This window comes from Capricornis sumatraensis, chromosome 7 (assembly GCF_032405125.1).
Source record: "Capricornis sumatraensis isolate serow.1 chromosome 7, serow.2, whole genome shotgun sequence".
Classification (NCBI taxonomy): Eukaryota; Metazoa; Chordata; class Mammalia; order Artiodactyla; family Bovidae; genus Capricornis; species Capricornis sumatraensis.
In genome coordinates this window covers 91,018,117-91,043,876 of record NC_091075.1, presented here as the reverse complement: position 1 = coordinate 91,043,876, position 25,760 = coordinate 91,018,117, and the positions used below count along the sequence as shown (strand labels likewise).

General features: G+C 38.0%; 1 protein-coding gene and 1 non-coding gene across 4 annotated transcripts; one reads left to right on the top strand and one right to left on the bottom strand.

Annotated features, from left to right (window-relative positions):
• AFM (afamin) lies at positions 1-24,347 on the bottom strand. 3 transcript variants are annotated; one of them, XM_068975286.1, is made up of 15 exons: positions 24,238-24,347; positions 20,587-20,635; positions 20,155-20,287; positions 19,246-19,457; positions 18,130-18,262; positions 17,393-17,490; positions 16,475-16,604; positions 14,412-14,626; positions 10,771-10,903; positions 7,013-7,110; positions 5,846-6,053; positions 4,592-4,815; positions 3,687-3,819; positions 2,988-3,049; positions 1-2,242 (listed from the first exon to the last, which is right to left on the bottom strand). In XM_068975286.1, the coding sequence occupies exons 1-14, from the start codon at positions 24,323-24,325 to the stop codon at positions 3,014-3,016; spliced, it is 1,890 nt and encodes a 629-aa protein (XP_068831387.1). In that variant the 5' UTR covers positions 24,326-24,347; the 3' UTR covers positions 1-2,242; positions 2,988-3,013. The 3 variants fall into 3 exon arrangements, with proteins under 3 accessions (XP_068831387.1, XP_068831390.1, XP_068831388.1); XM_068975287.1 differs by having other exon boundaries at positions 4-2,242; positions 5,846-5,978; XM_068975289.1 differs by lacking the exons at positions 17,393-17,490; positions 18,130-18,262.
• On the top strand, positions 21,105-21,176 carry TRNAC-ACA (transfer RNA cysteine (anticodon ACA)). The gene has a single exon. It is a non-coding gene; the product is annotated as a tRNA-Cys (tRNA).
• Positions 24,348-25,760: the final 1,413 nt, after the last annotated feature.

Genomic DNA, 25,760 nt, shown 5'->3' with positions numbered 1-25,760 from the left:
TTAATAAATATTTTTACCACAAACCTAATTCTTGTCCAAATCATGGAAATAGAGTTTGAAGGAACCTTAGAAAAACCAAGGCTGGATCCCTAGATCCTGCCGAAAACCTGGGTAATGACTGCTCATGCATGTACAGTCTTGGCCCTTATTATAGCACCCTGAGGCTGATGACATTTACAAACATCTCTAGTACTAGAAGTCTTCCTGCATCGACTGAGTCCAGTTATGTTCTAGTCATTGGTAAGAGCTCTGTCTGAGCCGTACAGAGTCAGTATGACTTGCTTTTGTTCCAAATCCTCTCTTTCCAGGCAAAACAAGACTTTTGAAAAATCCAGTTCTCTCCCTCCTTTCTTTCCATCACACTGGTTACCTGTCTTTTATCACTGTGTTCTTTGACACATCAGTAGAGGGAGTTGTATGGCAGTTTCCTCTATGATTATAGAGTCTTGTAAAGGCAGAGGTCCCTGGGTCTTTGGTTTCATATCTGTGGCTCTCAGCACAGCACTGGACACATAGGAGGCCACTATCAGGTGCAAAATGAATTTGCAAACTGCACTCTGTTTCACTTCTGTATGCTAAACTTATTATTCATTATTTCAGTAACATTTTCTTCCTTGTCATCCTTGACAATAAACAAGAATGTTCGGGAAAATGGTAGAAAGAAAAATTAGCTTCATGACTTAAACACCTACTGTCTGCTGGCCATTGTATTCGGATACTTTATATAGTAATTTATTACATCTTTCTAAAGCCTTTTGTGATGGAGTGATTATCCTTCCACCCTACACCAAGAAATGGAGGTCTTCGATTGTAGGCAACTTGTGTCTGAGGCCATACAGCAAGTTCATAGTAGGAGGAATATAACTCCCTTCTACTCCCCTCACACCCGCAATTTCAGCTTGGATGGAATCCCGTTGCCACATCTTTCCACAGCAAGGCCCTTTTTCCATCCTGTACCTATGACATCATATGCGATTGCTTACTGTCTTCTCCCCTGCCCAGTAGACATAAGAACAATACCTAATTGGCTTATATTTGGTTATATTTGCATTATATTGGATTATATTGTGCAATGTCTAACACACAGTAGGATCTAATAATAAATATTTGTTGAATAAATGAGTAAGAAACCCAAATACTGTGCTCTAAATGATAAACCAAAAGAACTCAATATTTTCATGTATCATATCTTAGATGGTCATCATCATTTTTTTTTTCAGACACTGAAAGACTAAAAAGCCTTAAAAGTTTAGAGAACAGCCAGGATCATCAAGCCATGGGCCCACAACCAACCTTCACTTCCTGGCTTCCCAGTTCCCACCATTCCCCGTCTTTAGATGTCACTGTCAATCACTTACAGTTCCAAAATAACAGCATTTTTGATGTGGAATGGAGGGAGAAAAGAGCCACTGTTGCTGATGCCTTGGCCCATTCCCCCCTTTCTGAAGAACAGATTTTATAGGGCACCCACGACACAGCCTTACCTAGGAGGTAATGTATACTTTGGCTAAGAATATTGTTCTGGAATTAGAGGGCTCAAATTTAAGCTTTTGGTTCTACTAATTACTAATTATATGACATTGAACAAATTCATTTATTTCCCCAAGCCTCAGTTTTCCTGTCTGTAAAACAGGAATAAAAAATGTTTACTTCATAGAATTGTTAGGATTAAATGAGATAATACATTAGAAGTACCCACACAATGTTTTTAGATTGAAAACATTCAATCCCAGCTAGTAATAGTAGGAGAGGTGGAAGTGGAGGCATGCTACAAGCACACAACACCCCATTTTCTTCCGAGCAGCAGCAAGAACAGAATCTGTGAGTACTCTGCCCACAGAATTGCTATTTCAGAGTCCTGTCTCCCATAAAGTCATAGATTTATTCATTTTGCTGTACAGTAGAAATTAACACAACATTGTAAAGCAACTATACTCCAATAAAAATTAATTTAAAAAGAAAAAATTTAAAAAAATATTTTTATAAAAAAAGAAGTACATTTAACCAGTGAACCAATGATGCTGATGGAATGAATGACTCGGTTGTTTCATTTTGTTAACAAGTTGACACATGACATTAGTCGTTGAGAAATAACTTTATAATGTTGTTGTTTATTGCTTGCTGCAGTAACATTATCTCAGACAACAGGAACAGAAGAATCTGTTTACTGTGTTCTTTTCAGAAAATGAAATTCACCACAGGACAGCTAGGAAGTAGGATCTTCCTCTCTTTTCTCAGAAACCTGGAAAGAAAAAACAGTATCTTGTGCAGCAAAGGAATATGAAATGATAGAATGCCATATACGCAGCGAGATATCCCATATACATGGGCTAGAAAGCCATAAAAAAACCTCTTAGTGGTAACTATGTTTTGCCTTTTGTAGACGCAAACCTGGCCTCTGGCTAGGTGGTGGGAAGGCAGGGGGCGGTGTTGTGGTCTCTCTTTCCCGACATTGAACATCATTGCTATATCTACTTGAGCTACAGAAACTACAGGGGGAAAGGGATCCTTTATATACCTTTTTAAAATTACAAACATATCACTTTTCTTTTATGTAAATCCTGCAGTAAAGCTCTTAGAACAAGTTACTGAGGCCTGTCTGCCCATCTCAGCCCCCTCCTCCCGCTATGAACTTTCATATTAATAGATTCTTTGCCTTTCTTTTCTGGTCCAGACATCTGAGTGCAGTAGCAGGAAGGCAGAAGAGTAGATGTCTTTATATTCAGAAAACTGCTGGGACAGTAAGACAATGCTAACACAAACATAGTAGTGCCCTCCCAGCCGTCAAGAGTGACTGACACCCAGAGACACATTACAGGACCAGTACAGGGTTTGTTAGTGCAAGGCCAGGGGGATAAACCAGAAATGTTAGTGCAAGGCCTAGGGGATGAACTAGAAATCAACAGTGAAGCATAAGAGGGGAAAAGCATAAACGACCAAAGAAGCTACCAATACATTTAGCCTTTGACTGAGATAGAAGGCATTACCTTAGGTGGGTTTTACTTGATGTTTTTCAAGCAGCCTGACTTTTGGCTGCCAATTTTGGACTCTGAGAGAGAAAAAATAGAAATAAAAACATACAAGAAAATTTTTGAGAAACCTCCATACTGTTTTCCCACAGTGGCTGCACCAATTACATTCCCACCAACAGTGTACAGGGGTTTCCAAACACTAAAAATAGAACGGTCTTATGACCCAGAGATATAAATCAAAAAAACTCCCCACTAATTTGAAAAGATTCATGCAGTCCAGGGACTTCCCAGGTGGCCCAGTGACTAAAACTCTGCACTTCCAACTCAGGGGGCCTGGGTTCAATCCCTGGTCAGGGAAGTAGGCCCCACATGCCACAACTAAGACCCAGTACAACCAAATAAATAAATAAATAAATTTTTTAATGAAAAAATTCATGTAGACCAATGTTCATAGTAGCATTATTTATAGTTGTCAAAATATGGAAGCAACCTTAAATGTCCATCAACAGATGAGCAGATAAAGAAGATGTGGTATGTATGCGCAATGGAATATTAGTCAGAACATAAAAAGGGATGAAATTTTGCCATTTGCAACAACATGGATGGACTTGGAGGGAGACATCGCAAGGAGGAAACAGGGTCCTATGGGGAGTTCCATTTTCTTTGTTTGACCAGGAATTTCAGTTGAATTCCAGAGAAAAGAGCTGGAAATACCTCCTCCTTGAAGCAGGCCTCAGGCTCCTGGGCTTTGCAGCACTTCTCCACCACATTCGTGAAATCCGCCAGCAATGACCACAGTTCCTCCCCTGCAAGTTCAGGCTTCAGTTTCACTAAGTTGACAAGAAACCTGTGACCCAAGAATGTCAAACAGAATCAATTAACAGTTTCTTTCTGGAACCGCTCTTCTCCAAAAGGCTTGTTATAGAATCGTATCTTTGAAATCTCCATTTAGGTGAATGTAAAAAGTTAAAATATTCTACTTTTGAAAAGAGGTCCTGAAACCTTTCTGCTAAACACATGGAATGGATTCCATGATAACATTCTTTGGAGGCTTATGTAATTATGGGCAAAAGTGTATCAAATGTGGGAACATATAGTAAGTCTTTGCTGTGCACAATATTGTAGAATATGTGACTTTTGATGTTTCTAGAGAATTCATTTCAAAGCATTCTCTCTTCCTCAGTAACTGAATTCTGTTTCCATTTCACTTGATACAGACACTGCCTACATCCAAAAAAAAAAAAAATCTGATTCTTTGGCATTTATAGCATTGCCTGAGAAAACAAAAGCAAAATTCCTATCCCTTTTTGGCCTCTCATATCTTCAAACATTAAGAGAGATTATTGGAGCAAGCATCTATGACATTCCCTCAAGAAAATCTGATTCATTATGAACCTCCTATGAGCCACCCTCACTCACATTTCCAAATCACAGTCTGGACACTCCAAATCTCTAGCAAAGAAAAAGACTAAGTTTTATAACTAGATAGACTGGACAGTTTGACAGAAGGAACAGGATTATAACATAAAGATCACACATCCATTGAAATAAACCTTCTTATTAAAACATGATGTGTCTTCAGCCTGAAGAAAATAATGAAGAGAAGAGAAGATTGGTACCTGTCTTTTTTCCTCTGGAGTTCCTCGTTATGAGCCTGACACAAGTCTGCGTGAAAGGTAAATAACCCTTGAGAGGTAGATGGAGGTACATATGTTTTATCAGCTTCCAAGCTCTCAAAGCAGGACCTTCTGAAGGCAAAATTTGTTTTACAACAGTGGTCCACAGCAGGGTTGATATTTCGATTTTCATTTATTCCACATAACTCTCCAAGAACTAAATCCACCTGTACCAATGAAAGTTGCAATGGAGTTTTGAAATATGGTAGATGAATTGTTAGTTTGTTCTAATATCACTGCCAACTTAGGAAAGCCTCTGCAATCGTAACATGCCACTATGCACAAAAGAAAAAAAAAAATAGAGGCTGAAGTACTAAATGGCATTATAACAAAAATTCAAGCCATATTAATTTAAATTCCTGTAGATTAAGCTTAATGTATATACAGATTTGTGACTTCGAGCTGAGAGCTGCAAACAGCTAACTGAAAGCATCCCCAGGACATAGTGACCCTTAGATTTAGTCCCCTCCTGGGATGTCCCCCACATATGGGCCACCCCAGACCCAAAGAGATATGCTCAACCCAAACTGGACTGGAAGCAGCAATTCTCTTACTGACATGGTGGGACAAGAAGGAGAATTTATAGTGTTGCTTAAAATTATGAAGTTTTCTCTGTCATCCTGAAACAATACTATGATTCCAAGTCATTTGCTCTAACAAATTACTTCTAGTATAAATAAGAAGAAATGGGACTTGGGTGTTGGTCCAGTAGTTAAGAGTCAGCTTGTCAATGCACAGGACATGGGTTTGATCCCTGGGCCGGGAACGAAGATCCCACATGCTGCAGGGCAGCTAAGCCCGTGCACCCCAACTGCAGCCCATGCTTTACAACCCCTGCTGTGCAACAACAAGCCACCACAATGAGAACCCCATACACCACAATTGGAGAGTGGCCCCCACTCGCTGCAAGTAAAGAAAGCTCACATGCAGCAACAAAGCCTCAGTGCAGTCAAAAAAAAAAAAAGAAGAAGAAATAAGAAAGATGATCTGGAGACCCCCAAGCAACTATTCAAGACATTCTCTTTAGTTCCTCAGGATTTTGACACAGAGAGCTAGAAATAAAACTTGACATTCCTTGCTTAACAGTGTTAAAAATAATGGAGAGAGGAAGACAGACAATCACTTTTAAATCAATGAGTGCAGGTATCCTGTTTTTTTTTCTTTTTAGGAACAGTCAGGTATGCGGGCCAGGCTCACCAAATTATCAACACAGGCAAACTCTTCACTCAGGGTACAGCAGGTGGTCAAAGCTATCACCATTTCCTTGCCAAGAAAGGTCAATTCTTCAGTGGAGAGCTGAGGGGCTAGCTTCGTGAGATTGATGAGGTAGCTGAAAGAGCATACGTCTGTTCTGAACAAAAGCAGAAGCTCATCTTCCCTTGATAAGTCACCTGAAATCCCAACCCTGCAAGGCCAGGGACAACCAATGGAAGGGCAATGTGAACCTCAGCTCTCTCATAAAATGGTATAGATCAGTCTCTTCACCCCCCCGTTTTCCTGCATCTTGCCTCCTATAGATCTCTGAATATGGGCTTCCTTCTAACTTCATGACAATTCAGAAACTATCAGATTTGCCCATCGTGTGTCATCTGTGATGATAGGAGCGCCTTGGCAGCAAGTATCTTGGCTAGCTAGTATGTAAAATCCTACTGAAATCCCTTGCATTGTAAATAAACATTTCAAAGGGAAAATTTAATAAATACATGTTGGAAAAAGATAATCTGAGATGAAGGAAGAAAGAAACAAAGATCTTTCATGGGCTGAGTTCCCAGATAACAATCCAACTAGAAATAGTGAAAACATATTTTTTAAACTGTGTTTTGTTTTGAAGATGTTTGGTTTCCATGTACAATACATTAGAATAGTAATTAATTTTAAAAATTCAGAAAAAACTTCATATTATTCATGAATATTCACAAAGTTCTTAAAAAACGAATATTAAAGTGTTAAGCAAATCCAAAATTATTTCTTTAAACTCCATAAAATGGGCTTAAATCTTGGGAAGAGCATCTTTTCCTTGGGAAAATATAACAACCTGAAGTTTGCTGCATTCCGTTCCCCATGCCTGAAATGGGGCAAAATCCACCAATTCTGGGTTGAGAGTAAAAAAAGATAAGTGTAAACAAACACTAAAGCATTAGATAATCAATTTGTCCAAAATCCTATATTTCTTCCATTTCTAGCCTGGTTTCTGATAAAGTTTTAAAATGACAGCTCGATGTGAATTCTTAACTCTTGTGATATTATTCTTTCCCAGAATTTATGAATTCATCACAAAAGAGCTGAGCTAAATTTTTGACACTTTGTCTCCATCTTTATTTCATCCTGGTCACAAGGGTTAACCTGCTTGTTTGAACAACTTACTGGTATTTCAAGTCATCCTTCCCCAAAATCTGAAAATGTTCACATTCTCGTTGTACTATCTTGAGGCTTTTCTCTGTTGTCTCATTGAATCTATTTTCCTGAAAATAAGAACAATCATGCTTTTGAAAATTTTATCTAATCATAAATTTAGTCATAAGATTGATGTTGACTTGTCTAATTTCTTTTTTTTATACTTAACGTAGTATTTTCAAACTATCATTATCATAAATTAGTCACTAAGTTGAGGGTAGTTTTCTGTATATGTATGTTAGAATTTGAATCTTTTAAATTATAGTTATATATATATATATATATATATGGTGTTTGCCAAAATGCGGAAATTTAAATTTTCATCATCGTTACCGTGTATATTTTATAGAGCTTTAAGTCTACCAAGTGGAATTCAAATCTGATGCTGACAATGATCATATAGATTTTCCCTTTAAAGTGGCCAGAGAAGTCATCTGGTCCTGTGAAGTCAAGTGACTTGCCTAGGATTACCCAACAGGCAAGTGTTGCTACAGAACACTTTCAATCGCATATATCTTTTTTATACCATCTTTTTGATCATTTAGAATTGGAATTTAAAACCTCCAATAATTGTCTTCAAATGCTTGACAAACTCTCACATAGCATAAAGTTGGACACCAACTAAGTGGCCACCGGGGAGAAAACTACACACCAGTGGATGGATGCTGAAGGATGAATTGTATCTTCATATAATAAAAAGAATTTTCTAGCACTTCAGTTCAGTTCAGTTCAGTCGCTCAGTCGTGTCCGACTCTTTGTGACCCCATGAATCGCAGCACGCCAGGCCTCCCTGTCCATCACCAACTCCCGGAGTTCACTCAGACTCGCGTCCATTGAGTCAGTGATGCCATCCAGCCATCTCATCCTCTGTCGTCCCCTTCTTCTCCTGCCCCCAATCCCTCCTAGCATCAAAGTCTTTTCCAATGAGTCAACTTTTCGCATGAGGTGGCCAAAGTACTGGAGTTTCAGCTTTAGCATCATTCTTTCCAAAGAAATCCCAGGGTTGATCTCCTTCAGAATGGACTGGTTGGATCTCACTATGCTCCATTTAAGGATCAGCAACAGACCTCCCCATTAGGGACACTGGCAAAGCTGGACGAAACCCAAGTCTTCTTACTTCTTGCTCAATTTTGAATGAGTATAAACTGGCATTTTTGGCAAGTGGGGTTAATTTTTTTAAGCAAAGCAAAGCAACACATATCAATTGAATGAGAAGCAAATCAAAAATGTCAAATAATTAATTTCTGTAATACACAAATATGCATATGAACTGATATTAAAAACACACTAATTTCAACAAGAAAATCAGTAAAAGATGTGAACAAACTGTTCACAGGAAATTATAAATACAGTAGCTAAAATCATATAGGAAAATCTTCAGTTCAGTTCAGTCGCTCAGTCGTGTCCGACTCTTTGCAACCCCATGATTCGAAGATGCCAGGCCTCCCTGTCCATCACCAACTCCCAAAGTTCACTCAGACTCACGGCCATCGAGTCAGTGATGCCATCCAGCCATCTCATCCTCGGTTGTCCCCTTCTTCTCCTGCCCCCAATCCCTCCCAGGCTTAAGTCTTTTCCAATGAGTCAACTCTTTGCAAGAGGTGGCCAAAGTACTGGAGTTTCAGCTTTAGTATCATTCCTTCCAAAGAAATCCCAGGGTTGATCTCCTTCAGAATGGACTGGTTGAATCTCCTTGCAGTCCAAGGGACTCTCAAGAGTCTTCTCCAACACCACAGTCCAAAAGCATCAATTCTTCAGTGCTAAGCCTTCTTCACAGTCCAGCTCTCACATCCATACACGACCACAGAAAAAACCACAGCCTTGACTAGACGGACCTTAGTCAGCAGAGTAATGTCTCTGCTTTTGAATATGCTATCTAGGTTGGTCATAACTTTTCTTCCAAGGAATAAGCGTCTTTTAATTTCATGGCTGCAATCACCATCTGCAGTGATTTTGGAGCCACAAAAAATAAAGTCTGACACTGTTTCCACTGTTTCCCCATCTATTTCCCATGAAGTGATGGGACCGGATGCCATTCATTGTCTTCATTTTCTGAATGTTGAGCTTTAAGCCAACTTTTTCACTCTCCTCTTTCACTTTCACCAAGAGGCTTTTTAGTTCCTCTTCACTTTCTGCCATAAGGGTGGTGTCATCTGCGTATCTGAGGTTATTGATATTTATCCTGGCAAGCTTGATTCCAGCTTGTGTTTCTTCCAGTCCAGCGTTTCTCATGATGTACTCTGCATAGAAGTTAAATAAGCAGGGTAACAATATACAGCCTTGACATACTGCTTTTCCTCTTTGGAACCAGTCTGTTGTTCCATGTCCAGTTCTAACTGTTGCTTCCTGACCTGCATACAGATTTCTCAGGAGGCAGGTCAGGTGGTCTGATATTCCCATCTCTTTCAGAATTTTCCACAGTTTATTGTGATCCACACAGTCAAAGGCTTTGGCATAGTCAATAAAGCAGAAATAGATGTTTTTCTGGAACTCTCTTGCTTTTTCCATGATCCAGCGGATGTTGGCAATTTGATCTCTGGTTCTTCTGCCTTTTCTAAAGCCAGCTTGAACATCAGGGAGTTCATGGTTCACGTATTGCTGAAGCCCGGCTTGGAGAATTTTGAGCATTACTTTACTAGCATGTGAGATGAGTGCAATTGTGTGGTAGTTTGAGCATTCTTAGCTCCATTATAAAATATATTCTTAAATGTTTAATTGGATCACTATGCTATGCCCATAAACTATCACATTTTTAATTAACTATATTCCAATATAAAATAAAAAGTTACAAAAGTCAACTAAATTCTTAAAACACAGTCACTATTTAGCAAAGTTAATTTCATGTGCAGTGTTGGTGAAGGTGGGGACGAAATGAAGATTTTCAACACTATATTGGACTATATGCTGATAATAACTTTCTAGGTAGCAATTTAGTCATTTGTATCAATTATTTTTTTTATTTTAAAGTCTATATATTTTGATGTAGTGATTTTCCTTCTGATAATCTATCTTAAGAAAATAGTCATAACTATTAATAGAGATGAATGAAATGAGATACTTAGGGTCACTTATAAAATTTTTAAAAAGCTAAATAAGTGTCCAAAATGTCAAAGATATAGTAGGAGAGCATTTAGATATATTATTATGATGGAATACCATCATGTAAAATAAAGCGAAATTTTTTGAAGTCTGTTTAATAATGTAAAATGTTTTTTATTATAATAAATAAAAACAAATCCAAAAATTTCTTCAGAAAATATTATCCCAATCTTATTTTTAAACATATGTATAAATAGATTCATATATGCATAGAAAAAATTAAAAAATGTTAATTAAAGGTATTTATTGAGGACAGAATCAAAAAGTTTTTACTTTTTCCTTTATAACTTTTAGTAATTTCTTAATCACCTTTAATGATCATTTATTATTTTTATGATCATAAAAATCCAAGACGGCTCAAGAAAACACAAGAGCACATAAATAAAAATATAAATATTTAATCAGAAGAGTTTTTTACCTCAACACACAGGATTCATAGTTCTAAACATTATGTGTAACCCAAAGAGATGATGTTGGTCTTCGCAGTGATCAGTTTACACTGAATTTTAGATAGACTCAGATTGGTCAATCATATTTTCTACCCTCTGAACCATAATAAAATTTGATAGTTTTTAAGGGTTTGCTGTTTTGTTTGTTTAACACTCTGAGCCTACTAGGATGGAACCTACCGCACGACGGTAACACTCAGGAGGGTTTTCCATGTTACAACACTCTTTGAGGAGATCCTCATACACTTTAGCAATTCTTAACAGCTCTGGTGTGGACAGTTCTGGATGTCTCCTTGAGTACTCATAAAGAAACCTGTGATGTGTAAAATATTTTGTACATTAGAACTTCAAGAAAGAGCAAAACACCAAATCCTGCTATCTTTTACTCTGGGGAGACCCTTTATTACTGAGTCTGTCTTCAAATCCTGTTTCATCTTTCTCTGGCGAAGGAGTGGCTTAAGAGGACATTTTGACAAAAGAGACCATGTTACAAAGATTTTCTTCCATATTATGTTTTAAAATAGCAATGTCTTTTACTTGGAGGGATAGAATGGTTAGAGGTGTTTATCATTCACTGTTAAAATAATTTTATCCATAAAGCATCAGAAATAGTAGATCATGCTACCAATACTTTAGGAAATACATATCAAATATAATTCTGTTGGAAACTGCATTCGACCTCCATCTTGAGATTTGGGGAATATGGCTTCTCCTCACTCCTGATGCACCTGGGGAGAGATTGTGGAGCAGACTTTGCCCATTACTTCATCCTGTCACTTGTCAGTTATGGGAGTAATCACCCCTGCAGGTCCAAATCATTGGCAGTCATTTCCATGGCCTCAGTGAGGTGTTATAAGGGTACAGGTGGGTGTGATTAGAGGACAAAGTGGGAAAGGGAAAGGAAGAGGCTAACACTTATTAAGCCCTTAGTAGGTGCGAGGCATTGGTTCAAGCTTTGGGCATAGGAAACAAAGATTGGCTTCCTAGCCTTTATAAAACACTGTCTCATTTAACTTCACTTAGCCCTCAAGATAAGTAGTATTTCACAGCTGAGGAAACTGTCTCAGCCCAGTAAAGCACTTGGCTATTGGCTTCCCTGGTGGCTCAGACCGTAGAGTCCACCTGCAATGCAGGTAGACCTGGGTTCGATCCCTGGGTCAGGAAGATTCCCCTGGAGAAGGGAATGGCTACCCACTCCAGTATTCTTGCCTGGAGCCTTGGACAGAGAAGCCTGTCAGGCTACAGTCCATAGGTCAGGAAGAGCCAGACACGACTGAGCAACTAACATTTTCACTTTGCAAAATTTGAACCTAGGTCCCAGAGGACGCCTACCTCATTCTTTTTAAACCAAGCCAAGTCTTTTCTCAAGAGAGCTGTTTTCTTTAACTACCCTGTGCTATTTACAATTTTCTTCACAGAAATATCATCTTTATTCTTTCGAATTAAGTAAAAATGATCTATGTTTTGTGAGAATCATACGTCACAAAAGTTTTTCAAGGGACTTTTGTCATCTCTTTTTCTCTTGTGGCCTTTTTCTCTTGATTAATCTTGGCTTTTCTGACATCTCTCCTCTTCTCCATTTACCTTCTCAGTCCCAGTTGTAAGATATAGTCTCATATTCTAAAGCAGTGGTGTTTAACTTCAGAGAATCAAGGGCTCCCCTTAATATTTCATAAAAGCCATGAACTTTTCCTCAGAAATAAAATTGCACCTAAAATCTCACCACCAAAATATTGTGAACAAAAACCCTTGGAAGAAAACCCCTCGCGTGGCAGATCCACTGAGGTCTTGCATCAAATACTGGCATCCAGAAAAACTGCACCGTGAACTGTTTCTGGTTCAGCATGTTCATCGCTGCTCTCATTTCTCCCCATGCTTCCCACCCGATCTTAGTTGTCATGGTGATGATGATGGAGATGATGAGAAATGAGGATAAGGATGAAAACTGCTTCCATTTAGCAAGCCTATGTCAGGTACAAGTGAAATGCACTGCATCAGTGATCTAGTTTAATTTGACTGAGCATCCATGATTCATGAGAAACAATAGAGCTCAGTGGTTATAAGAACAGGAATCTGGAGCCACACTGGTTGCATTTGAACCCTTGCTCTACCAGATATTAGTTGTGTGACTTTGGAGCAAGTAACTTAACCTCTGTGCTTCAGTTTCCTTGCCTGCAAAATGATGATTGAGGAAAGTATTCTAACCACAGAAGTTTGTTTTGAAAATTAAATTGATTAACAGATGCGAAGCACTGAAAATTTGGTTAAGTATTCAATAACCTTTATCTTCAATCCAATCATCCTTCCAGAATTCCAGGTTCATACATAAAATGCTCTTACGATATTTCCACTGCATTGCCTCACAGGCACCTCAAAGTCAATGCATGTGGGCTAAGTTGCTTCAGTCATGTTCAATTCTTTGCAACCCAATGGACTGTAGACCACCAGGCTCCTCTGTCCATGGGATTCTCCAAGCAAGAATACTGGAGTGGGTTGCCATGCCCTCCTCCAGGGGATCTACCGAATCCAGGGATCGAACCCTCATCTCTTACGCCTCCTGCACTGGCAGGCAAGTTCTTTACCACTAGCGCCACCTGGGAAATCAATGTGGTCAAATACAAATAGTTTCTCTTTCCCACAAACCTTCCCCCATACTTCCCATCTCATTGAGTCTGAAAACTACTTACCAACCACCTAAGCCCCAAACTGGGATTCATTCCAGATGAAGTTTCTAAAAGACAAAAGTGATTTTGTCCTTCCTTATTCTTCGATGAAAACCCTTCGGTGGCATCTTGTTACTTAGCATATCGGGATGATCTGACCCCATGTGCCTCTGCCTACCCTCTTCTCTCACTGCAGAAACCCTAGCACAACCACATACACACCATGCAGTCTCACACCCCTATCAGTGTTCTACCCCTTCTATCCAGACTACCAGCATTTCTTCAAGTACCTCCTCCCCCTCAAGACTTTCAGAGTTCCCAAGCACTTCCTCTTCTATCCTCATATTGCCTGTGGCCTAGTGCTTTCAGAAATCAAAGAGTGTTTCCTGCACTCATATATTTACATCACACTTCTATTGATGAAAGCTTATTGGAGGCAAAACCCCTGTCTAACTTGGTAAAGCCCCTGGATTATACTGAGTTGGACAAAAAGTTCCTCTGAGATTTTCCATAACATCTTACAGGAAAAAAATCCGAACGAACTTTTTGATCAACCCAGAGTTATTACTGACAAACTTTGAATGACTAAATATTCTCATATGAATTTTATATACAATTCCTAAAATACAGACAAGTTAATGTGTCCCGATGATTCTACCAGGATTCAAATCTAGTCCTTTTGCTTCCAAGTCAGCTAAACAGTGGTGGGAGTTGGGGGAGAAGGCAGGGGAGAGCATGGCAGATAAGCCTGCAAATTCTTAGGTCAGACCTCTTGGATCATATCTAGTCTGCCATGTTTTAACTGTGAACCTTAAACAAATTACGTAGCTTCCCTGAAACTTTCCTTAACTTCTGAAAATTGGGAGAAATCATGCTTATTTTACAGGACTGCTGTGAAAATTAAAATAGATAATCTGTACTTAGCCCACTGTCTGGCACATATCAAGTACTCAATAAATGTTAGCCATCACTGTCATAGCACAGTTGCAATTTCTAAAATAATGTAAAAAGATTACAATCTAAAATCATGATTTTTAAAAATTATGTGGTATACCCAATGATTTAAATGGTTCCTATATCTTCCACCCAAGTTAACCAAAATAGATCAAGTCATAAGTTTCTGTTTGCCTTATAAATGTCAATATAGAGGTATGTTACTCAGCCATGAAGTTCGCTTGGTCAGCATCTCGTTTCTCACACACATTGTCACTTTCAATAAATTTTGCTTCTCTTAAAGATAAGTCGTTTGGTCTATCGTCTTTATTGGAGTAAATGATACACTCTCCACGCTCTGGTATATTCTTTTCACAGCAGTCTTTGATTTTGCTGGAGATGGAATCTTGTTTTGAACAAATATGGCTCATAACCTTGCTCTGTATCAAATAAGAATGAGAAATGACTTTATTTTCATAAGTTCTTCAGGGCTAGATTCTCCTTCATAAATGGAATGCAGAACCAACCATAGCTATAACATCTAGAATTGTTTCATCAACTAATTTGATAGCTAATTAAATTTTGCACTGATTTAATACAGTGCCCTTTCATTTTAATGCAAGCTTGATTTCTTAGGATTTTAGATGATATAATTATGAAAAATAGACTCATACATTTATTACATATTAGCTGGAATTTTCTTAAGGGTGGTCTAACCCCTGCTTCTTCCTCCAGACTCTGCAGAATGAGTCTGCACATTTCTCCAACTCTCTGTTCCAGCTTCACATGAACTACAATGAGTTTCATCAAAACACTGGACTATTCCAGACACCCTGACTTTGCTCAAGCTGTTCCCCTACATGGAATCTTATTCTGGGGAACACTGAAGGTGAGGAATGAGATGGAGCTCTAGGTTAAGATGAGAAATGGAATGGAGGTTTGTACCATGTTTCCAGCAAACCACATAGAACCAGGGAGTCCATCTTTGCAGACAAATATACATCTCACCTAAGGCCATCATTATTCGGGGCAACACATCACTTATTGTCTGAAATTTCATTTCTGTTTTGAACGAAGTATACTATTCAATTGCTCTTATTTCTACATAAAGCCATCAAAAAAGGATATTAAAAATATAATATGATCCCTTAGTCTCAGCTCCAAACTTCACAGAAAACTCAATTATATCCTAATTTAGTACATTGTATTCAATATTATAAAATCAACATCCCTATAAGTGACCAAATAATACACAAATAAACAGTGAGTGAGACTGCTTTTCATTGCAATAAATTTAAGGACAAAATAATTCTTGGGGACATCTATTGTCCATTGCTTGAAATAAAATGTATATATCTTCATACTCCAAAATTCAAGTTATCTGATGAGCATAATATTTTGTTTTGAATTTGAAACAGTAAGACTAATTTTAAAAAATCACTAAAAAAACCTGATTTCAACTAAGAAATCAGGATTATTTTTAATGAAATTATGTTACCTTCGTATGCATGAACAACTTCAACTAGGTCACTATTATATTTATCAGTATATGTCCTTAGAGAATCACTTTAAAGACTACAATAAGAGTTATTTTAAATGAACATATTCACTTATTTGAAAAGATCATTCCTAAGTATCCTGAAGAAACTCAGAAAGCAACTCTTAAAAACATAAAGATCACCAGTTGTTTTCTGAGCTTTACTGTTAATTTCTAATATCTCTAAAAGAGTATTTGCAATATTAAAGAAAACTTTAGTCCGGCTGAATGAATGTTCACAAATTCTAAATTCCTGGGGATTATGTCTTGTGCATTTAGTCACATAAAATAGAATCAACTAAGTAATCTAAAAGCAATCTCATCCATTAAAAACTCCAATGCTTTATTTGGTCTCATTTGTTAATACTTTATTTTTTATTTTATTTGGTTCATATTATTATTTAACAATTAATTTTTATTGAAGCATAGGTGTTTTACAATGTGTGTTAGTTTCAGTCATATATATATGTATATATAAAACTGAACATATATGTAAGAGACCACATATTATTTTTTCAGATTCTTTTCCATTTCCATTAGAAGCTATTACAAGATATTAAATGTAGCCCCCTGTACCAAACAGGAGGTCCTTGTTGTTTATCTGTTGTATATATAGTAGTACTATCTGTTATTCCCAATCTATTAACATTATGATTTTATTGTAGTGAGTAGACACACATTAAGGCAACTTCAGAATTAAAAATAGCCACCCTGAAATCACTATGTTTGCTTGGTTTTATAGAATATTTACCCTGCCGTGAATGCACTGCACAACATCCCCTTCACAGCATCCATCATATTTGGAAGAAACATCTTCTAGAAGGGAGGTAAGTTGCTTAAATCCAATCTTGGGGAATTTTTGACTGAGTATAGCAATGTTTCTGGAAACAGAATTGATAAGCCACTAAAACAACTTGAACAGCAAATAGACAAAAGGAAGTTCTTTGCTAATACAGCATAAGTAGCTGCAGTAAGCATTGGTATCCTTGTTTTTTCACCAATGGCTTTTCCAAATAACTGTTTATACATTACTTGGCCCACATGATCATTTGAAAATCCTAGGTTGATATTTTGAGTTTTAGTTCTAGGACTAGGGGGAGAAAAAGGTCTGAAAGATATGCCCTCTTCCACAATTGTTATAGCAAAACACATTTTGTAAGGACCACCATTTCTTCTTGTGAGTCCATGGCAGGCATAGATAATTCATCACAGCACCCCTTTTAACTGATCTATTTGAAATCTCAGAATTTCTCACAAAACATTGCACTAGTACCATTGCTCTTTGGCTAGGTAAGATGTGAAATAAACTATATCCCTAGAAGATAGTTTCCTAGTTATTAAAGTCAAAGATAGGTAGATAAGTCATGTTTAAAACACTCAGAGGTTTTAAAACTCTGATTGGGAGCTCCCAGACCCATTCAGATTCCCAACTAACCAAAAAGAAACTCAGAAGTAGCCTTCTTTCTCACTGGGGTCTCCCCACCTTTCAGGGCTTCTCTCATCCTGATCTAATGTCCTGGTTCTGAGTAATCCAAGCAGATTAACCCCCACCTCAAAACCCCTGAGGGTCTAAGAAGAGAATAAATAAAAAGTCATCAATAATTTAACAAAAATGGAACACAAACAAAAAAAATACAAATAGAAACAAAAGATAGATTATAAAACTCACATAGATTGTAAGATTTGTGGTCCAAATTTCATAAGTGCCCCACAAACATTTTTTTGATAAGAAGACAATGCTTTTAAATAGTATATGAAAGATTCTGCCTGAGGGATAAAGAGAAAATTCTGTTGAAGTAAGTGGAAAAATCCCACTATTCTCTTATTTCCTAACCACATGTCAACCAAACAATCCCAATGTTTCCTCAGAAATAGAAAACCTATGGGGCTTTTTATCTCAGGAAATGTGTATATCAAAACAAATATAAATGCGTGGCACATTATAAATGCAGAGCCAGTCTTCCTGATGACTAAGTTACACGTGCTGGGAAGTGCTGTGTGCAGTAAGCTTGTCCCTCTCTACCAGGATGATTCACCTATATGGTTTAGGACTTGTCCAAGATAGAAGATAAAATGTAATTTTTACCCTCGTTAGTTACTCACTAGTGTTTCCTTCCAATTTACAAGGAAAACAAAACCAGAGAGACTCTAGAAATGGGCAATTTTTCAAAGTTCTCAAGTAAGAAGAAATTTAGATCAGTTAGCAGGTGGTGAATGGGTTGAAAAAACAGTGAAAGTGACAAGAGAACTGCTGATAAGTGGTAAAAAGCTCTTTTGCTATAATTTAATTTTAAGTAAAGATCTACAGTTTTGGGTGACTCCCTGTCCTTTTAATAAGTGTAATACCTAGCTTTGTTAAATGGAATGAATATGTATAATAGTAAATGGAATAAATGGAACGCCCACCTTTGTTCGAAAGCAGTTAGCTTTTTCTTGTTCCTCACAGCATGTTTTAGTCATCTCCTCAAAACGAGCAGCAACAGTTAGAAGTGTAGGAGCAAAAACGAAGGGGTTCCTTCTGGAAACTTCATAAATATAACTTCAAAAGGAAGGAAGGGGGGTGGGGAACAGGAAAGAAGTGAAGGAATGATAGACAAGGGAAGGGAAAGAGAAGATTAAAAAAGACAAGATCAAGTTGCGAAAGTAAAGGTGAGAGGAAGAAGGATTTCCCATTACTGAAGGACTTCCCTGGTGGCTCTGACAGTAAAGCGTCTGTCTACAATGCGGGAGACCCGGGTTTGATCCCTGGGTCAGGAAGATCCCCTGGAGAAGGAAATGGCAATCCACTCCAGGACTATTGCCTGGAAAATCCCATGGACAGAGGAGCCTGGTAGGCTACAGTCCATGGGGTCGCAAAGAGTCGAACATGACTGAGCAACTTCACTTCACTTCACTTCAAAGGAAGGCAACATTACTGAGTCTCCAAAAGTGTCATACCACCGAAGTTGCCAACTCCCAAATAAGAATGACGATTGCAGTTCTAATCATGAATGCAAGGCCCTGGCTATTCTCTTTTCTTCCCCATGACGCCAGATGGTCCGCAGCTCTCCTTGTCATGCTCAAAGAACAGCTACCTATACAGACTCCATCTGAGATTCAGAGATCATAATCACTTAATGTAAAAAGAAACCTTTGTGATTTAAGCTTTCCAGAAAAAGTCTCTGCTTCTGCAACTATTGCACTGCTAAACATCCATTGACTTAATATTTATATTGGGTAAAATCTGCACCTTCCCTTTTGAAAGATCTTTTATTTCCTCCAGTACTGCTTTCGTACCATACACACACTTGGGTTCTGGGGCTTATCCCATTAGAAAACACACATCATTATTGAAAGGATCTTGAAAGCAGATTTCATATCTTGTCCATCTTCTCAATAATAACCACAGAATTTGACACACAAATGCATGTTGAATAAACTAATTGATCCATACACCCAGCTGTATTCCTATGGAATAGATACTGAATTTAGTCTAAGAATAATTCTTCAATTAGATGATTTTTCTACTAAAATTAAACTTACTTATTCAAAAAAGATTCCCTGTTATTTTTGTAAGTCTGGCATTTCTCTTCAGGATCCAGAGTAGGGAGAGGAGGCAAAAATCCTATATCAGCTTTCTTATTATGGAAGAAACAGAGTCTTCTTTCAAAGTCAACCTTACGGCAGCAGTGTGAAAAGTTATACTTTTGTGCCAGTCCCTCCATGGCACATATATTTTCCAGTAAAACCTCATTCTGGACAACAGAAAAGGAAAAGACACATTTTATTCATTGCAACATTTTTCAGGCTTCTGAGATGACACAATGGAAACAATGAGCCATGAGTGTCACTCTTTGAGAAAGAGATTCCAGGATGTTCCCAGTATTACCAGCAGAGCATCTCTACCCACAGCCTTGACAACCATCCTACACTTTGGGAAACTCTATCCTCTCCTGAGTCCCCTTAATCTCTTCCTATCTCTCTTCTGCCTACATCTCCCTTACATAGTGGCTTTTTTTCTCTCTGTCTCAAGGTAACAGGGTCAGAGTGTAATGGGTTGGTTAAGTATTTAGTGGTAATGTTTAGTAATAGCTTTCTAGAGATGCAGGTGGTTACTCTATTGGGAGGATGCCAAGAAAAGGGGGTGTGACAGTAGAGTACACATTGAGAGGCAGGTAAAGAAAGTAACGTTACTTCCATGCTCTTTGCCAGGCTATTGGTTTAGTCTCCCTGCCTGTATACTTATGGCATGGGCTGCAAGCTCACAGCCAAGTCCTCCTGGGCATCAGTACACAGAATTACATCTCTCCTAAGAAAGTGCCTTATCCTAAATACTGAAGTCAGGCAAAGTAACAACAAGAGCATACAGCATCTCTATATTTTCAAGCCAAAAATTCTCTTAGGGTTGACAAATAAGCTTGTTTGTTTAAGAAATGCAAACAATTTACTTACAGCTAATTTTGAACACTCTGGGAGTGTCCTGTCAGCCAAGCATTCATCTCTGTATTCTGCCATGGTTTTTACCAACATTTCTACTTCTTCAAAGGATGCCTCCTGAATATATTGAGCAAATGCAATGATGGTGCTGCAACAGTCCACACAGAGCACACAATGATGACCTGCAGAATTTCCAGTTATGTCCAACCAAAATCTCATAGGAACACCCACTTGCTGACTAACCTTAGAAAATTATCAAAATGTGAAGTCTCTAAGTTTTATAATTTCTTGACAATTCAATTGCCTCATCTGAATTTTTCTTTAATAATGTATTCACTTTTTAATGGCCTATATTTAATTAATATATTAGCATTAATAATTCTGGAAGATGTCAGATAAGCTTATAATAAACATCATCATCATCAAAACAAGTTTAGAGGAACTCACATATATCCAACGTTATCCTCTATAAATTTCTGGGTGATTCTGACATCATCTGAAAGCAAAGATACTTAAGTTATTATATATCCTGGTGTTTTAGTATTTTACCAATAAATTACTATATGTAACACATTTTAAAAGTATAAAATAAAAAATGATATAGAAAAAATAGCATATTTAGTATGAAGAAGAGACATCATATGAGCCAAATATTACATCTCAATCATAGTTGATTATGTGCTTAAAAATATTCATTAAGTTGAGTTGGCTTGAATTAATCTCAAACTTGGGGCTTCCCTGGTGGCTCAGAGGTTAAACATCTGCCTCCAATGCGGGAGACCCAGGTTCGATCCCTGGGTTGGGAAGATCCCCTGGAGAAGGAAATGAATGATAACCCACTCCAGTATTCTTGCCTGGAGAATCCCATGGATGGAGAAGCTTGGTAGGCTACAGTCCACGGGGTCGCAAAGAGTCGGACATGACTGGGCAACTTCACACACACACACAATCTCAAACTCAAGACTTCCCTGGTGGCTCAGACGGTAAAGCGTCTGCCTACAATGCGGGAGACCCAGGTTCGAGCCCTGGGTTGGGAAGATCCCCTGGAGAGGGAAATGGCAATCCACTTCAGTACTATTGCCTGGAAAATCCCATAGACAAAGAAGCCTGGTAGGCTACAGTCTGTGGGGTCGCAAAGAGTCGGACACGACTGAGCAACTACACTTAAACACTTTCAATCTCAAACTCACCAGACTTTAGATTTACTATTGATGGCTTCCCAGCCACAACCATCAAATACAAGCACCGTTTCCATGCTAGATAACAGGTATAACTAGAAAAGTAATGTGAAGTTTCATTGTTAAGTGATATAATGCTACAGTTGTGCCCAGCAAGAGATGCCAGGCATGCTGATGGTAGTGTAAATTATGATGCTGCTGCTGCTGCTGCTAAGTCTCTTCAGTTGTGTCCGACTCTGTGTGACCTCATAGATGGCAACCCACCAGGCTCCCCCATCCCTGGGATTCTCCAGGCAAGAACACTGGAGTGGGTTGCCATTTCTTTCTCCAATGCATGAAAGTGAAAAGTGAAAGTGAAGTCGCTCAGTCATGTCCAACTCTTCGCAACCCCATGGACTGCAGCCTACCAGGCTCCTCTATCCATGGGATTTTCCAGGCAAGAGTACTGGAGTGGGGTGCCATCACCTTTTCCAAAACTATGATGCTAGCCAGACACAGATATTTAGGTGATCTCTAAACTAGTCTAACACCACTGGTTCCTTTCCAATAAGCATATACTTATCAGAACACATTTGTATTTGTTCATACAGGCTATTTTCATGGAGTCTTTATCAAAGCATTGAACTGGTTACTATAAGGCAATCAATGATAACTGAAACATCTCCCCTGGACCTTGGATTCCTAAATACTCTTATAGTGCAGGTGACTCATGAACATGACTGTAATCCAATGTAGAATGCATATGATATTCTACAGTAAAGTGGGTACTAGGCAGCATATTAAAAAATAGAGACATTACTTTGCTGACAAAGGTCTGTATAGTCAAAGCTGTGGGTTTTCCAGTAGTCATGGATGAATGTGAGAGTTGGACCATAAAGAAGGCTGAGCATTGAAGAACTGATGCTCTTGAACCGTGGTATTGAAGAAGACTTTTGTGAGTCCCTTGGATTGCAAGGAGGTTAAACCAGTCAATCCTAAAGGAAATCAATCCTGAATATTCTTTGGAAGGACTGATGCTGAAGCTGAAGCTCCAAGACTTTGGCCACTTGATACAAAGAGCCAACTCATAGAAAAGACCCTGATGCTGGGAAAGACTGAAGGCAGGAGGTGAAGGGGATGACAGAGGACCAGATGGTTGGATGGCATCACTGACTCAGTGGACATGAGTTTGAACAAACTTCAGCAGGTGATGAAGGACAGGAAAGGAAAGCCTGGCCTGCTGCAGTCCATGGGGTCACAAAGAGTTGGACATGACTGAACAACTGAGCAACAACAACATATAACAAGAATGCTTATGGTCTCCGGGTGAGGAACCAGAAAGGATTATAGGAGGAGGGGTATATAAGTTGAGCCTAAAAAATGTCCAAGGTTTCAGCTGGCAGAGAAGTAAGGAAGCTCATCTTTCTGTGTGATGTGAGTAAAAGTACAAAGGTAAGGAATCCTGGGATGTTTGGGGAACATCAATTAATCAATTAATTTTCCACTTTGATGAGAAAGTGAGTCATAAAGAAAAGTAATGGAACCAGAGATAGAAAGAAGCTGGATCCAGATTATGTGTGCCTTTCATATAAAGCTGAGGAGTTTGGGCCTCAACTAGAAACCAAGAAGAGCCGCTGAAAATGTTTATATAGAATAGTAATATCATCATTTCTCTAAACTAAGAAATACCAGCCAGGTAATGGTATGTCTGATGTTCTTGGATCTCCCACAGTACCCAACAAATAGAAAGTAACAAGAACTATTTGTCAAATAGACGTAAGAATGAATGGATGGAGAGGGGGAAATCAAGAAGCTCATTAGGAGACTTTTGCAACTTCAGCAGGACGTGAATTTTGGTAGGAGTAACAGAAGTGCAAAGGAAAATGTGGATGCAAAAATATTGGAGTCAAAAATCAACAGAACTTTTTAAAAAACATGTTTTTACAAGGGGCAAAGGAGAAGGAAAACTCAAAAATGACTATCCTTCTTAAGCCCTATGACTGGGCTCACTAGCAGGCACTGTGGTGGTGGTGGTGGTTTAGTTGCTAAGTCGTGTCCAACTCTTGTGACACCAAGAACTGTAACCTGTCAGGCTCCTCTGTCCATGGGGATTCTCCAGGCAAGAATACTGGAGGGGATTGCCATTTCCTTCTCCAGGGGATCTTCCCTACCCAGGAATCGAACCCAGGTCTCCTGCATTGCAGGCAGATTCTTTACCAACTGAGCTACAAGGGAAGCCCCAGTAGGCACTGTAGGGGGTACCAAATTAAGACATCATCCACAACTTCAGGGCATGGTAACACTTATAGCACCTTGGTGAACTGCAAAAAGATGGTCCTTTCAGGCCAGAGGGATTACCAAAAAACACCTCCAAAAAGATGAAGTTCAAAATGTTCCCTCTTTGAGTAGAAGAAATATAAAAGTCATACTTTCCTCCAGGCTGACGCTGCTTCAGCTAGGCTTGAGGAAACGTACAGGCTTGCAGGGATTTAAAAATTTGCCAAGTGTGTACAGTTGGAAGAAGCAGGGTCTGCATACTCTTAAGGTGTTTACCACATAATTAGGAAATACAACAAATGACCAAAGTTCCAGTAAAATCTCAACTCATGTCTAATGTTCCACTGTTTCCATACACTACACATATTTGCAAGAAACATTAATATTTTCAAATCCAAATTGTATCTCCCAGCAACACTTCTTATATTACCGTTATGCTGGTGACCGATTGCTGGGTATGATAATTGTCTCTGTCAGTAGATAGGGTAATATGATCCAAAATACAATATCTGGAAAGGTTAGATCAGGGTATCTGATCAGTATATGTAAACTAGGGAGAGGGAGGAAAAAAGCAAGTGAAAATTTAAACTGAAAGAAACCAAAGTTAAAAATTAGAAATTAACCCAACTTAGTCCCTTAGGGGATAGACAAGGAAATTTCTTACCTACATCTTGAGGCTGTGTGGGCAAGGTTAGGGATTCAGTCAAAAAGAAAAAGAAAATAACAAAACCTGTAAGTTTTAACTGTTTCATTTTTTAAGAAATCACATTCACAAAAGAAAAGTAACATGAATGAGGAAAATCAAGTTTTTATATTATTCTTTGACACTATTAGTAAAAAAGTAACTTGCTTAACCTATTTCTCATATACCTCATATTTGATTTTTATTTGATCACTCTGCAGAATTTTTTGCTAATTATTAACCAGGAAAAAAAATTCTCTCAGTGTTTTACTGGAAAAATCTATTGAGTTAGAAAAAGAAGTCCACAGGTTAAGTATGCACAATACCTAGTCAAACAGACAACCAAAAAAAAAAAAAAAAAAATCTTAAACTATTGCAAATGCTAAAAGAGAAAGGACAAGAATAAATAATTCACCAAAGAGGAAGCATAACTAAAAAGATGCTAAATTTCTCTGATAATCAATAGGAGTTGAATTTACAATAAATAATTTTATATACTTGATAAAATTAGGGGAAAAATAAGATGTTATTCTGGTAAACATATAGCAAAGCAAGTACCCACAAAATAAAAGTTTCTGAACAAGTTTATTATAAGAATTAATAAACAAGTTTATTATAAGAATTAATAGCCTTAAAGATGTTTGTCTTTTTCATGTTGATGTTTGACAGAAGCCAACAAAATTCTATAAAGCAATTATCCTTCCATTTAAAAATACATAAAATTTTAATGTTTGTGTTATTTCAACCAGTCACTCAAATTCTGGGAATCTATACTAAGATCATGATCCTAAATAAGGAAATATTTCTAGTACCTGATATAAAAGGAGAAATCTATCTCTTAGTTATGGCCACTATAAGGACACAAAAACAATAGCTACCAGGTAGCTATTTGGTGCCCTTGGAGCCCATTTTGTGCCTCCATCACGTTTTAAACACTCTTCTTTACTGTAAGAATCCTGGACTTCTAAAACTAAGGAAATTTTCAAAAATGAATGGGAACATGTCAAAAGAAAATAGAAATCAGTGGGACAATTTGACAATAAAGTAAATAATGAAAGGAATGCATTATAACACATTAAATTTTGTTTTTAAATTCCATGAATCTATACCAATACAAAATTAAAATAAAAGGAGAGGAAGCAAAAGCTCTTATCTCTTTAAGAAGATCAACTGATAAATGTAAATAATGATTTGTAACTCTCACAGTGGCAACTGATCTAAATCAGTTTCATGAATGGATGCCAAAGTTACTGGAGAGAAATTATCAAACAAAGGCACATTTACAGTTTTAAACTGTAACTCCATAGATTACTTATTAATTACCAAGAAAAAAGACATTTTTACAGATGGATAAGTAAACAGTGGTACAGAGAATAAGAAGTGGGGAGAGAAAGACAGAGAAAGGTAGATAAAGTAAAAGGGAGAAGGAGAGAGAGAGAGACTGAGGTTTCTGAAACTGGCTTGGTCAGCCTCTTTAGTTGCAACCAGTAAATGTCACTGAGGAA

Bases quoted from the DNA above. Each gene is read 5' to 3' on its own strand.
- AFM (XM_068975286.1), bottom strand. From the start codon at position 24,325: ATGAAACAGTTAAAACTTACAGGTTTTGTTATTTTCTTTTTCTTTTTG. The intron at 10,904-14,411 runs GTAACATACCTC...TACACATCACAG, and splicing joins CAAGCGAACTTCATGGCTGA to GTTTCTTTATGAGTACTCAA. The intron at 4,816-5,845 runs GTGAGCCTGGCC...TCATTGGTACAG, and splicing joins TTGCCTGTGTTGATAATTTG to GTGGATTTAGTTCTTGGAGA.